This window comes from Bufo bufo, chromosome 1 (assembly GCF_905171765.1).
Source record: "Bufo bufo chromosome 1, aBufBuf1.1, whole genome shotgun sequence".
In the NCBI taxonomy this organism is placed as follows: domain Eukaryota; kingdom Metazoa; phylum Chordata; class Amphibia; order Anura; family Bufonidae; genus Bufo; species Bufo bufo.
Window position 1 is genome coordinate 161,072,879 of NC_053389.1, and position 15,841 is coordinate 161,088,719.

The 15,841-nt window shown below is 43.8% G+C and overlaps 1 protein-coding gene across 1 annotated transcript in view; it reads right to left on the reverse strand.

Annotated features, from left to right (window-relative positions):
* CCDC15 (coiled-coil domain containing 15) overlaps positions 1 to 15,841 on the reverse strand; it is a 55,544-nt gene that overhangs the window by 16,649 nt on the left and 23,054 nt on the right. The window contains exons 4-5 of the mRNA XM_040431119.1: positions 1,413 to 1,523; positions 38 to 196 (exon numbers count right to left, since the gene is read on the reverse strand). Of these exons, the coding sequence (XP_040287053.1) occupies positions 38 to 196; positions 1,413 to 1,523 (270 nt within the window). The remainder of the gene's footprint in view (positions 1 to 37; positions 197 to 1,412; positions 1,524 to 15,841) is intronic.

Genomic DNA, 15,841 nt, shown 5'->3' on the forward strand with positions numbered 1-15,841 from the left:
TCTTCTTCAAGAGGATGCACCCAGACCCTGGACTCACATGTTTTCCAGATGGCAAGGCGTTTTCTTTATCTGTAAGCTGCCCCTGCGATTCATGAGCAATCAGCTCCATAGGGAGGTCATGATGTCCCTGCAAAGGTATCTTGTCCTCCTCAGCATCCATGCTGTGCAACACTGGTGATCTCCGGGACACTGGATTCTGAGGAAACACAAGCAACAGTTTAACCCCAAGATCTCTGCGCAGCTCTGAGTATACAGCCACTAACATTACTCCTGGACAATGGCACTACTCTGCAATAACTAGGCACGTGGAAAGAGGCAAATAACACTATGTGCTCCAGGAACCAGTGGTGTAAAAGGAGATTCCATTTTCACTGCCTGGAATGACAGACATATCATAAAGTAACATTAGTGGGGGCTGAGATCTTCAAACGTATAAGGCTACTTTCACACTCACGTTTTGTGCGGATCTGTTATGGACGGATCCGTTCAGATAATACAACCGCCTGTATCTGTTCAGAACGGATCCGTTTGTATTCTCTTTAACATAGCCAAGACGGATCAGTCATGAACTCTATTGAAAGTCAATGGAGGACGGATCCGTTTTCTATTGTGCCATATTGTGTCAGTGAAAACAGATCCGTCCCCATTGACTTACATTGTGTGTCAGAACGGATCCGTTTGGCTCCGTTTCATCAGACGGACACCAAAACGCTGCAAGCAGCGGAATGGAGACTGAACTGATGCAACTGAGCGATCCTTTTCCATTCAGAATGGATTAGAATGCAAACTGATCAGTTTTGGACCGCTTGTGAGAGCCCTGAACGGATCTCACAAACGGAAAGCCAAAACGCGAGTGTGAAAGTAGAATAACCCTTACAGCACTGCAGAGTGCTTTCTCTATATCTGATCTGTGCTTTCTTTGAATAGCTATAGAGTTCAGTGGGTCTGCATTGCGCATATAGGAAAAAAGGAAACATTGAAGTCAATGGAGCATCTAAAAAAAACTTTGAAGTGTCTGACATACCAGATAATACAGATCCATATCGATAGTGTCTAGAAAAAGTCTCTTTTTGCTGAGAGAATACAACTTGTAGATATGAGGCACTGCAAGGATCCACAGAAAACTAGAATAATGACACCTGGCACGCCTTGTGCAATGAAGCTCATCTATTCATTTATCTACAATATTCTCCTATGATCCAAATCCCTACATTTTATTTTATTGCAGGCTGAATGGTGAACATTAGTTTACAATTACAAGAATAAAGGGTTATTGTCCGGATGGCATCAATCATAAATTTGGGCTGAGTATTCCACCCTCACTGTAGCACGGATATTGACAAGTAGCAGTGGATTACGCTGCCCTTTGGAATGGTATGAACGGCCATAAATTAAGAAAACTGCAAACTCACATCTCTAGTGGGGGAAACCTTCCAAATGCCACCCGGCAGGGTTAACTCTTCAGCCTCCACCGTCTTCAGAGCTGCCAGTCTGCCACGCACCTGCCGCATTGTATTCTTCAGCTGTCGTAAGTAGAGATAAACCACAGAAGTAATTAGGGGTACTGAGGACACTGGCTTTCAAACTAATTTTTACGAAAATCTGAGATATCGCAGCCTGGCACTAGCTTTCAATGAGGTTGTCAGACAGCAAATCCCCAGCAACCATTCTCAGATTATTCAGGTTGTCAAGCTGAAGGTGAAACGGTCACTTAAGACAATCAAGGAGGCAAGGCATGACGTTTTAGTTCAATTTTATTCTCCAGGGACAGGGATGTTGAGCGTTTTTGTAATGTACTTTATTAGGGAAAGATGCTTCTTTGTACTAGAAAACATGGAGTAAAGAGTCTTCTTAGCAAAGCTAAACTGAGCTTTAATAAGGAAAACCTGTCTTCAGTGAGTCAGTCTTCAGAGTTCTACTGAGCTCTGAAGATGCCTGTGTGTGTAACAAGTCAGATAGGCAGTGATGGTTAGGGCAAATGTATATAGTCGGTGATAAGGGCATAGGCACATAGTCAGGGACTGGGTTAGTGACAAGAGGCGGTTGTTACAAGAGGTGCATGTTACACACAGGCGTCTTCTGAAGACAGATTCTCCTTCTCCAGAGATTGGCTCAGAAGACTCCTTACACTCTGTTTTCTAGTACAAAGAAAATGATTATTACTCTTACTGGGAATTCGATTTTCCTGAGTACCGTACATGACAGCACCAGAAGAGAAAGTCCTCTGCCCAGGACAGGAAACCCACAGATAAGGAGGGGCCTCTCCATCCCTCAGTGGTTTTCAGAGACAAATGAGAGCACCCCGAAATCCATGCTTCTGATCCATCTGAATCCACACACGTTTAATTCATCAAACCCTTTTTCTTTTTTTTTTCTGCTCACCCTGTGCACCATAACCAAGACCCATCCACCAACACCATAATAAAGGGAGGGAAAAATAAGGGTGCTGTCATGGACTCAGGAAAATCAAATCAAATTACCGGCAGGCAGCGTTTTGTTGTCCGCCTCCAGAGCGGATGGGAGACTGATCGGAGGCAAACTGATGCATTCTGAGCGGATCCTTTTCCATTCAGAATCCATTAGGGAAAACTGATCCGTTTTGGACCGCTTGTGAGAGCCCATGATGGATCTCACAAACGGAAAGCCAAAACGCTAGTGTGAAAATAGCCATAGAGTAATAATAATTTTCCCCTCGTCCTATGACAGCACGAGGAGAGATTCCAGAGACAGAATTTAGGGTGGGATAATAGCTTGTAGAACCTTTCGACCGAAAGAAAGGTCAGAAACAGAGGTATAAAAAGGTAAGGGCAGAATACCAGGTAGCTGCCTTGCAAATATCGGGGATCAATGCGTTCGCTCTTTCCACCCAGGAGGTGGATACTGCTCTTGTAGAATGCGCTGTCCAACCCGTAGGTATTGGCTTCTGTAAGGAAACATAAGCTACACAGATAGCCTGCTTAATTCACCTAGCTAGGGAACTTTTACTAGGGGACATCCCTTTATTAGGGATTATTGAACGAATAGGGCCCCTGACTTCATCCATTCTCTAGTAGCATCTAGGTAAGCTAAAACACACCTCCTGACATCCAAATAACTGAACTTCAACTCCTTCTGGCACCTGGGATTGGGCAAAAAGATGGAAGAACTACCTCCTGAGTCTTATGAAAACTGGACACCACCTTGGGAAGAAAAGCTGGGTCAGGCCTAAGGACAATTCAATCTTCCTGAATAGAGGTATAAGGAGGGCTGATGAACAAGGCCTGAAATTTCCCCTATCCTTCTGGCTACCAAGAACACACACTTCAGAGTCAACATCCTGAGAGGACTCAGCAATCGGCTCAAAGGGTTCTTTTACTAAGCTCTGCAAAACTAGATTCAAATCCCAGGTGGAGGAATATCCCTAAGCAATAGCCTTACAAAACTTCATGATAAGAGGATGGGCAGCTAACCTAGTGTCAAACAACACACAAGGCTGCAATCTGGACCTTTAAGGTACTAAGGGATAGACCTTTTTCCAACCGTTCTTGAAGAAAATGCAAAATCCAGGGAATAGAGAGACTGCAATGCGGAACAGTATTAATTCCCAGGAAGGCAAAGAAAGCCGCCCAGGTTCTAGCATAGATGCTGGTGGTTACAGATTTCCTACTTTTTAAGTAGAAATAACAGGTTCAGCAAACCCTATGCACTAGTAGCAACCTTTCAAAAACCAGGCCATCATGTGGAGGCCTTTTACCGAAGGATGGATGATTGGGCCCTGGCTCAACAGGTCTGGAATCTCTGGTAGCACCCAAGGCTCCCTGACCGAAAGAAGTCTCAGCCACGTGAACCAAGCACGACGGGGTCAAAACGGTGCCATCATGATCACTGAAGCCCTGTCTTCCCTTATCTTCTTGAGAACTCTGGAGATTAACTGAAGAGGAGGGAAGGCATAGAGCAGACCCCTGTCCCACGGTTTTAGAAAAGCGTCCACAGCAGAGGGACACTCCCCCCTGTGAAAGGGAAAAAAAACTTTTCTGTTTGATCTTGTGGCAGAAAGGTCCACTGAGGGCTCCGCCCAAAGCTGAACTAGCTGGGAGAAACCCCCCCGTATTTTGAGACCACTCTCTCTGGTCTAATTTGTCTCTTGGTTGTCTACCCCTTTGATATGAACGGCCGACAAGGACAGGACTCTTCCCTCCAGTAAGTTAAAAAATCTGAGCCGCTATCTGTTGCAATTCTATGGATCTGGTCCCCCATGATGATTCAGGTAAGCTACTACGGAACCATTGTCTGACAAGACCCTTAGATGACGATTCTGGAGCAAGGGCAAAATCTCCTGCAATGCTCTCAGTACCGCCATCAGTTCCTTTATGTTTGAAGAAGCAGCACATATTGATCCCTACCCAAGCACCTTGAAGATCCCTGTTCTGGACATGAGCCCCCCCAACCGACTGGGCTGGCATCTGTAGTCACTACTCCAAGGAACCCACCAGATGAGGTTGCCTGGATCCAACCACCACCTTAGGGAACTGCATGTGGTCCTGGAGATTAAAAAAAAAAAAAAAAAACACGAAAACTTTCTTTTCAAATCCTTCATATCCCCTGACCAAGACTGGAGAATTTCCCCATTGCAGACTCCTGTAATTCGCCTGAGCCCATAGAACCGCAGGAATGCAGGAGGTTAAAGTTCCCAGAACTGACATACCCTTCCTGATTGATAGATATGGTTTTCGAACAAGAAGATCTACCACTGACCTTACTTTCTGGACCTTCTCTGGAGGTAGAAAGGATTTCTAAGAGGCCAAGTCCAGTAATATGCCCAGGAATTGTTCAACCTTCTGAGGAAACATCTTGGACTTCTCCATATTGATTAACCAGCCTAGAGAGTTCAGAATGGTAATTACCTGCTCCATCTGGACAAGACAGGTTTGTTCGGATGGGGCAACAATCAAGAAATCATCCAGGTAAGGCACAAACAGGATGTCTTTTTCCCTTATATGGGCATCCAGCTTTGTGAAGATGCGAGGGGCCATGGAAATCCCGAATGGTATAACCTGGAACTGAAAAGGCTTCAGACATCCCAGTATTTTAGCACCACTGAAGTATTTTTGGTGAGCCCGCCATATTGGATGATAGTACGCGTCCCTTATGTCTAGAAGTACCATATAACAGCGGTCCACCGCCGACTTCATTGTCTCCATCTTGAACTTTCTGTATACTAAAAACCTGTTTAACCCTGTTAAGTTTATGATGGTCCTGAACTCTCCACTTGGCTTTTTTACCAAAAAGAGGCTGGAGTAGTACCCCATACCTTCTTCTAATGGTGGACAGGAGATAAGCGCACCCTTTAGAATAAGCTTTTCTACTTCTTTCTCCAAAGCCTCCTAAGCCCCCCGACCTCTCTCCGTTACCAAGAACTTTTCTGGGGGATGACTAATGAATTTTAGTTTGAATTCTTCCTGGAAAAACTCCAGAATCCAAGCACTGTTGGTAATTTTGTGCCAGGCTGGGAGGAAGTCTAATAGCCGTCCCCCCCAACCTGGCGTCATTGGGGGTTGTCTTTTTTGGAAGGGCTGGAATTTTGATTACTAAACAAGAAACCCCTAGACCTGGAGGAGGAAAACTTCCACTTTGAAGCTCTCTTGTTTGGACTTTTCTCTCTACCGGGAAACCTTCTATTTTGACGAACAGAACCGTCCTGTTTACGGATGCTATATATCATCTAAAGCAGAACCGAATTTGTACTTAACCGACGAGGGAATATAGTTGCGCTTATCCGGGTTCTTCCATTCATTTGTTATCATAGCCACTACATTTTTGTGAATAAAAAAATATCTTTTTACTACCTTCCAATCCCTCAAACATTACATCCTGGACTGATCTCCCTTCCTTGGGATCTTCAATATTCATAGTGGCCCTGATGGCCTTTAGAAGCTAAACTACATCCTGGAAGGGGAAGAATGGTCTACCACCCCTATCCTCTTCGATGAGTCGGACAGAACCTCACCACTCTTAGATTTTAGGGCATTACCCACTTCCTCTCTGTTCAACTTTTTCATACACTTCAACATTGAAGGTGACTCTTCTGCAATAGTATTTTCTATGCAGGAACGACATAGTAATTTAACATTGGAGGGGGGCAATCTGGTCTTACATAGCCCACACTCCTTATGCTTTGCCTTAGCCGCCACCTTCCTGGGGTTATCCTGAAAGACAATATGCCACCATAAACACATGTTAAGGGGGAAACCACATACCATACATACCCTCTAAACCATACTGCAGGTGCAGTGGTAGACGGGTCCTTGTGTGCCTCTCCAGCGTTTTCCATGCTGCCAGAGGACAAACAAAATGCCTTGGATCCGGAGATGTACAGCAAGGACCCGCAAGGCCGCTCTAGCTGGGCTTAAGTGCAGCGAAAATTAGAATTTCACGCGCTCCAGCCTACCCGGGGACGCGGTCTCTCAATACCAGGGACAGGAGGCGCTATCCATGTACTCCCGAGCTCCCGTCCTGCGTGCCGATCCGGCCGTACTCGCTGCCAGAACCCAGAAAGATCACCCAGGAGGCCCAGAGGTACACCCCTTATAATCTTCGGGGAGCTCGTAGCGGGGAAACTCACCCGGCACGCTCCCAAGCCCAGCCGGCGTATTGTAACACGGAGGGAAACTACTCTCTACCGGAATACCTGTAGGAATCCTCTCCCAGGACAGGAAACCACTGAGGGATGGAAAGGTCCCTCCTTATTAAATACCTGTGGGTTTCCAGTCCTGGGCGGAGGTCCCTCTCTCCTGGTGCTGTCATAGGACGAGGGGAAAACATCTTTCCCTAATCAAGTAGATTACAAAAATGTTTAGTGTCTCTGCCCCTATAATATATTAAAAATAAACTGAAATGACAGTTACAGGTGCCTACCGAGACCCTCTAGTAGAAGCATACTGATATCCAACACACCGGATCTCTCTTTTTCACCGACATCTGCAGTCAGAGTTGGGATACCTCTCTTACATATTAGATAGTCAGCAGCTCCCACTAAAATGAGTAACCTAAAAGGGTTCTCCAACTTTTAAACTGATTTTGTCGCTCCTGATGAACCTGTGGAGGGAATTCTACTTACCTGCTCCCTGCCACTCGGTTCCAGTTCTTTCCACTCATGGTACTTTAGTCCCAGTTTGATAACTTCTGGCATACAGGTACGCTGCTGCAGCCAATGACTGGCCCCAGAGATGACCTGTCCCCCAAGCGGCATGTCACCCAATGACAGTCTACCGAACAACTGTCTATTTTTGCTGCTAAATAAACAGAACATAGAATATATCCTGCTGACTGATTCACAAGGCAATGCCAGGGAATCTGGATTCTCTGCAGGCCTGTAAGCTATTCCAATATGTTTAAATAAGAGAAAGGTAATGAAAGAGGAGCTGTCTGCTTTAGTAACTACTTGCATTCCCCATGTGATAACAATTCTGCAACGTCTTTTCATATAACTCTGTGTTGTGCCATTCCTCTATTATTCCTACTAAAAGTGCACAAATGAATTGTCAGCAGTCTGCAATGAAGGTCCTCCAGATTGGTGTTACCAGTTCAGCACTGCTTGGACAGTGTCACGATTTGCAGGGACACCCAATTGGTAAAACCTTTACTACATCTCTGTATGGAGGAATATTGTACAACCTCACCAGAAACCAAACACATCAGGCTGGAGTTCACCATTCACACCCACCACTGGCATGTGACCACCTTAAAGAGAACCTGTCACCAGTTTTATGGTGTCCTAACTAAGGGCAACATAAATAAGTGACCGATTCTCTTAGCAAAATGCCAACATCTTGTATTGAAAAGCTCCAGCTGATAATGATGAGTCCTGAATATTCATCAGCTCCTGACTCTCCCCCGCCCACCTGCTGCTGATTGACAGTCATTTTCCATATGAATCAGCAGCAGGTGGGCGGGGGAGTGGCTATAGCTCTGAATTAAAAAAACGCTGGACTCACTGACATCACGCTGGACTCAAATCAGCTCATTAGCATGTGGCATCTTTGTGTGTATATTATGAGGTAACCATCTGTCACACCAGTAAGTGAATACATCTAAGGCACTTTTTAGTAGTTAATGATTGTATATAATTAGTTAGATTATAATCAAATATCCACATGACAGGTTCCCTTTAAGCACCAATCCTAATGCCAAGTCCATGTGGCACAATTAACAAATGGTATAACATAAATAGTAGGGCTATCAAGGGACCCTAGTGTAAAAGGGTTTTGTGTGTACAGACATAAATTTCCCCCTATCAAGCCCTTTACTCCAGATTTCTGTCTTCAAAAAGTTTCAAAATAGGAAATTTTTTGACTTTGAGGTCACGTGCGCAACATTTTTTGAATGTTTACACTGCTTGCTCCAGTTCTAAAAACGATGTGGAGAATGGGTGTGGTTAGTTGTGCTTATGAGCTTCCCTCCCAAAAAAAAAGTTGCAAAAGTAGACCCTCTCCAGTAGGAGGCATGATGCAGAAAACTGGAAGGGTATTTCTAGACAAAAGTGTTAGGTTTAAAGATGAGCCAAATATAACAAACAACGTCCACCACTTAATACATTTTGTGCAAAGTACGCCAATGAAAGATCAAGTAAAACTGACTTCAAATATTCCCCTCATGATAAAATCCCCCCGAATGTGCAAAGATATGGGTGTATAACTGCCCAAGTCTACAAACTGACTGCCAATGTTAAAGGGCTTGTGTCACCTTTATTATGTAGAGAAAGTTAATACAAGGCACTTACTAATGTATTGTGATTGTCCTTATTACCTCCTTTGCTGGCTGGATTCATTTTTCCTTCACATTATACACTTTTCATTTCCATGGTTACGACCACCCTGCAATCCATTAGTGGTGGTCGTGCTTGCACACTATAGGAACAAGCACTAGCCTATGTGCAGTGCCATGGTCCTGGCCACCGGAGAGGCCGGCACTTTTTCCTATAGTGTGCAAGCACGGCCACTGCTAATGGATTGCAAGGTGGTCGTACCCATAGAAACAAGCAGCATATAATGTGATGGAAAAATTAATCCAGCCAGCAAAGAAAGCAATATGGACACTCATAATACATTAGTAAGTGCCTTGTATTAAGTTTCTTTATATGATAAATGCCACTTGCTGAAGTGACACAACCCTTTAAGTTTACAGAACAAATACAAACCATTAAACACTGTATACACAACAGATGGGTAATAACAGACCATTCGGTCAGACACTATTCACTGGGAAACACTCAGAAGACTTCATGATAAGGTGGAAGGACTATTCAGAAATTCAGTTTTCTCTCCAGAACAAAGCTCGCGAGAAGCTGCAGCTGGGAATTAAAGGTTTTGTCCAGTGCTATTTAAGTAAATGTGTAATGTTCTGCAATTTTCTATAGAATATATACATGGAGGCAATATATATAATATATACATGGAGGCAAAAATAATAATAATAATAATAATAAAAAATGACTAATAGGAGTTTATTATAAACCACCTAATATACCAGAGTCCACAGAAAATCTACAACTGAACGAGATAGACAAGGAGGCAGCAAATCATAATGAGTTGGTTATTATGGGGGACTTCAACTATCCAGATATAGACTGGGAAACTGAAACTTGTACATCTCATAAAGGAAACACGTTCTTGGCAATAACCAAAGACAATTACCTTTCCCAAATGGTTCAGGACCCGACTAGAGGGACGGCCATACTGGACTGAGTATTAACCAATAGACCTGACAGAACAACAGACGTGCAGGTTGGAGGACACCTGGGAAATAGTGACCATAAAGTAATAACCTTCTAATTATCCTTCAAACGAGTGTTTCTACAGGGAGGAACAAAAATACCAAACTTCAAAAAAGCAAACTTTAGCCAACTAAGAGAGGCCATAGGCCTAACTAACTGGGACAAAGTCCTCAAAAATAAAAAATACAGCCACCAAATGGGATATTTTTAAAAGCATCCTAAACTCTAATTGTGAGAGGTACATACCGTATGGGAATAAAAGATTAAGGAACAAGAAGAAACCAATGTGGATAAATAGAACTGTAAAGAAAGCATTTCAAATCACTAAAACAGGAGGGTAGCGAGGAAGCACTGAAAAACTATAAGGAAAGAAAATAGAATATGTAAAAAAAAACAAAATAAGCAGCCAAACTAGAGATCAAGAGATTAATAGCCAAAGAGAGCAAAACTAACCCTAAAATGTTCTTCAATTATATAAATGGTAAAAAGTATAAATCTGAAGGTGTCGCCCTTTACAGAGTAATGAGGGGGAAGTTGCAGAGAGCGATGAGGAGAAAGCAAAGCTATTAAATATTTTTTTCTCCACTGTATTCACTGAAGAAAATAAACTGTCAGATAAAATGCAGAATGTAAAAGTTAATTCCCCATTAAAAGTGTCCTGTCTGACCCAGGAAGAAGTACAGAGGCGTCTTAAAAATATTAAAATAGACAAATCGGGGGCGTGGCCTAACCGCCGATGTAGAGAGACGCATGGCGCTGAGCTCCTGGACAATATCCTGCATTTAATCGCTCACCCGCCTCCTACCTGACCTCAGAGGGGACCAACTTTGATCTGAAGCCTCCCTGGACGCTGGGGATCCCTCCGGTCACGATATGACCCGTCAAAAGCAGAGGGAGAAGGAGAGCAAAGACGGCGGCACGGACACGCCGACAAAACAAAATGGAGCCGTGCAAAACACCAAGCTTTCTGATGTGGCGGCGAAGCTGGGGAAGTTTGCCCGCACCCCAGCAGCTGCAGCAAATGAATCGGAGCATGATGCTGGGTTGTCTGGTGAGGCTGGGGGAGCGGAACCCCTGGAAGCGGCCTCATATGCAGCTGTAGCAAGGCTGAAGGTGGGTCCAGAGTTGCCGCCAGAAGCGGCGCCCATTTCCGAGCCCACTATTGCAGACGTGTATAAGATGGTGGCACAATGCAGTACAGCCCTCACGTCTCTAAATGCTAATATGGGAGGCCTTAAGGAGGAAGTTTTGTTGATAAGACAAGATATGCGGCAATTTAAAGAAAGAGTGGGGTAGTTGGAGGGTCGCGTTAGTGACATGGAGGACCAGCTACCGCCTGTTAAAGGGACTTACAGCGTGTTATACATAACGTATCCCTACTCATATCTAAATCTGATGATTTAGAGAACCGTCTAAGACGGAATAATGTGCGATTTATTGGAATACCGGAGCGCACTGAGGGATCAGATCCTGTCTCGTTTATGGAAAAGTGGCTGGTGGACGCTATTGGGAAAGAAAAGTTATCCCCACTCTTTGCAATAGAACGGGCACATCGGGTGCCATTTCGCCCCGCCGCCTCCGGGGGCGCCTCCAAGACCTCTCCAGATTAAGGTCCTACATTACAGGGACCGGGACGCCATACTTAAAGCGGCCAGGCATAACCCTGACATTCAAATTGGCGATAGCCGAATTCTTATGTTCCCAGACTTTTCTGCCGAAATACAGAAGAGGAGGGCGAAATTCTTGGAAGTAAAGAAAAGATTGAGATCATTGCAGTGGCCTTACTCCATGTTATATCCGGCAAAGCTTCGGGTAGTGGCGAATAGATCCACGCACATGTTTGAAGATCCGTCTGAGGCAAGTCAATGGCTGGACACTCATGAAAATGATCGGCGTGGCAACAATACCTGATGAGACGGTGATTTCTCTGCTGGAACTGTTCTTGTTTTACTAGTGTCTCTTAATTGACACACCGCAGTGCCAGATATAGTAATGGGGAATAATTCTGTGTTTTCCTAGGAAGGGAGGTTTTATATGCTGGCTTTTCACTGGTTCTGTTTCACACTGTATGGGTTAATATGTGGTTGGGAGGGAGGTTGGGTGTGCCAACACATTTGCGCATCCAGGTTGTAGCGGATATACAATTGAGGCGCTTGATTTATCACCTGTGCCTTTATTGTTAACCCATAACGGTTAGGTTCACTTTAAATGTTTACAGTGTACCCCTGTTTACTGGGTTCATGAATAGCAGAATGTTTAGGGTAGTTTGGGGACGGGTGGGAGGGGGGGTTGTAAGGGCAGGCTCTATTCTCAGTGTTATTACTAATGGGAAATTCTCTTGGGGTTGTCGGCACCAGATTCTATATCTGCTTATGAGTTACCATGAAGTCTTCCGTTCATATTCTTGCATGGAATGTGAGGGGAATGTCTCTGGCATCTAAACGGTCAGCTATTTTCCATGCTATAAGGGATATACAGCCAGCTATTGTATGTTTGTCTGAGACCCAATTGACTGCTGATAAGACACATTTTGCACATAAAGCATGGGTGGGGTGTGAATTCCACTCTACATACTCCACACATGCCAGAGGTGTTAGCATTTTAGTGCATAGAGCTATTCCGTTTAGTGCCCAGGAGTCATATATTGATGATGATGGAAGATTTATATGCATAGACTGTCATATCTTTCAGTTTAGGATTATTTTAGTGGCGGTATATGTTCCCCCTCCATATTCTGCTGAAATTATGAAGCTGATTATTGCTTTTACATCTAAATTCCCGCTAGTCCCTATATTAATTGTAGGTGACTTTAATACCTATCTTAATGGCCTTTTGGATAAATTCCATAATGGGTCGGGAACATATACGGCCGCTCCTACCTCTCTGGCGAGATTGATGTTGGAGGTGGATTTATGTGACATATGGAGGACCATGTACCCTGATCGGCGACAATATTCATGTTATTCAGCATCACATAGCTCCTTGTCCAGGATAGATTTAGCAATTGGATCCTTATCATTGGTAGCCCTAACAAAGGAGATCTCATATTTGCCTCGTAGTTTATCTGATCATTCCCCATTATTGATTACCTTGGAAGTGGGGAGACACATATGTGCTCCTAGACCTATCTGGCGTTTAAACCTATTTTGGTTATCAATAGTGGATACAGGAACTGATATCTCTAAAGCTATTACTGATTTTTTTGTCTATTAATATAGGCTCGACATCAGGAGCGGTGGTGTGGGATACTCTGAAGGCGTATGTCAGAGGGCTGTACATTAAGCGCATTAGTGTTAGGAAATCTAAGAGTCGTCTTCTGGACAGGGAGCTATCAGATAGAGTTACGCAATTAGAAGCAAGGTATATAGAACAACCCACATTGCTAAATGAAACACAGTGGAAGGAAGCCCAGAAGCTTTTGAAGGAACATATACAAACTAGAGCAGATGATAAACGTTTATTTATGACCCAGAGATACTTTGCTGAAGGGGAAAGTGCAGGACACCTGTTAGCTACAGTGACTAGAGCACAGAATGGTCCTTCCTGCATAGCCTCACTTAGAGGAACTGGTGGACAAATAGTAACGGGAGATGAAAATATCCTGGGAGAGTTTTATGCTCACTTTAGGGAGGTGTATAAGTCCAGACTGGTCACTACTAGCTCCGATAGAGATGGTTATCTTGAGAAAATTAATATTCCTGTCTTGACTATGGAGAATAGCTCACTTCTTGAAGAAGACATAACCCTGGAAAAATTGGAGATGGCGTTGAATTCTATGCCCAATGAAAAAGCACCTGGTGGGGATGGTCTCCCTGGGGAATTCTATAAAAAGCATGGGGAGCTACTTCTCCCGCATCTTTTAACGGTCTTTAAAGATGCATACCATGAAGGTAGATTGCCTTGTTCCATGAGAGAAGCTATAGTTGTGGTGATACCTAAGCCAGGCAAAGACCCTTCACTAGTGGACTCATATAGGCCCATCTCACTCCTGACTGTAGATGTGAAAATTCTGGCCAATCGATTGAATAAGGTCATTCAATCTATTATTCATGATGATCAGTCTGGGTTCATGTCTGGAAAATCCACGGCGTTGAATCTTAGGCGCTTGTTCTTAAACCTACAATGGGAGGGGAGGGAAAGTCAGGATAGTAGTGCTGCGGTGGTCTCACTTGATGCTGCCAAAGCTTTTGACAGTGTTGAGTGGGAATATCTGTGGGCGGTCATGACTACGATGGGCTTTGGAACAGGTTTTTTAAAATGGGTCAAGCTTCTATATTGCGAGCCCAAAGCTAGAATTAGAGTGAATGGTCAACTATCACCCACAGTTGCACTGGAAAGGGGGACGAGACAAGGCTGTCCGTTGTCTCCCTTACTATTTGCGATAGCAATTGAACCATTGGTATGCATTTTGCGATCTACTCCACTGATGAGAGGGCTAGTGAGGGGTTCTAGTGAGGAACGCGTATCCCTATACGCAGATGATATGCTAATCTATGTAGGTAATCTAGTAGACTCCATAGACTCTATAATATCGCAGTTCGGTGACCAGTCTGGACTTCTCATAAACTGGGATAAATCAGTAATTCTCCCAATATCTTCTCAAATGCATACCATTCATGATACTTTCTCTGAACTCAAGGTGGTGCGTTCTTTTAAATACCTTGGAGTGACGGTATCAATGAACCCTGCAGACTATATTCCTAATAACCTATTACCCCTGCTAGGGAAATTTAGAGGTAAGGTTGCTGTCTGGCAATTGCCTCTCTCTATGATCGGTAGAGGTAATTTGTTAAAAATGATATTTATGCCTCAATTGCTTTATATTTTACATAATTCCCCCATATGGATCCCAGTGCATTATTTCCACAAAATACAACAATTGTTCCGTTTTTTTATATAGAAAAATAATAGAGGTAGAATAAGGTACGAAATCCTACAAAGGAATAAGGAAGCTGGTGGCCTGGCTTTACCCAATCCCATGCTATACTTCTTATCGGCCCAACTGCAACATTTCAAAGGGTGGGGGACAATGAATGACATGGGGGGGGGGGGGTGAAGAGTGGTCGATTGATAAGATGGGCTTCAAATAGGTCTCCTCCGCTGACAGCTATTGAAGGAGAAATAAAAGGGGATGTGGGAAATATTCCAACCCTGATACTTATGAGGAAGGTATGGAATAAGGCAAGGAGTATTTTAGGGATAACGGGGTTAATGAGCATCTCGCCTATATGGCATAATCCCACACTCCAGGAATTGGTTGACCTAACTGGATTCTCTCAATGGAATAATAAAGGAGTATGGAATCTAGGCCATATCTATTGTAGTGGAATCTTAAAGCAATATCAGCAATTGTGCTCTGAATTTGGGCTGCCCACTTCACAGTTTTATCGATATCTGCAACTTAGACATGCTTTAGAATCAAATCAGACGTTAAATATAGTGGTTGCTGCTGGATCAGTAAAGGGAGCAATCTCCATGGTATACCAAGCCCTATTGGAAGACTTTCTTAAGGGATATCCACTGACAAGTAGACGCCAATGGGAAAGAGATCTAGGTGAACTCACGGATGAGCAATGGGTGGAGGTAGTGGAACTTACCCCTACTTTATCCCTTAGTGAGGCAGCACGTCTATCCCATCTGTATTTAATACATAGGGTGTACAAGACCCCAGTGTTTTTACATAAAATAGGTTACAGAGATAGCCCGGCCTGTCCGAAATGTGGAAGTGCTGAGGCTGATCTATTGCACATGCTGTGGTCGTGCCCATCACTGACATCCTATTGGAAGGCGGTATTACATCTAGTGAACAAGGTGTATAGTGCTAATCTTAAATTGGAACCCAAAGTGTGCGTACTAGGCTTGGTACCAGAAAATAATCTACAATCGGTTACAATTACTGGAATAGAGAGGATGCTATATCAAGCTAGGAAAACATTGGCAGCAAAGTGGATCCAGTCCATACCCCCTGATATATCAGAGTATGTTGCTAGATTAAATGTAGTGATTCGCTTAGAAAGGGGAGTATATCAAAAAAGGAAATGTCTGTCCAAATTTGAAGCGATCTGGGGCAGTTGGATCGATAATCCTGGG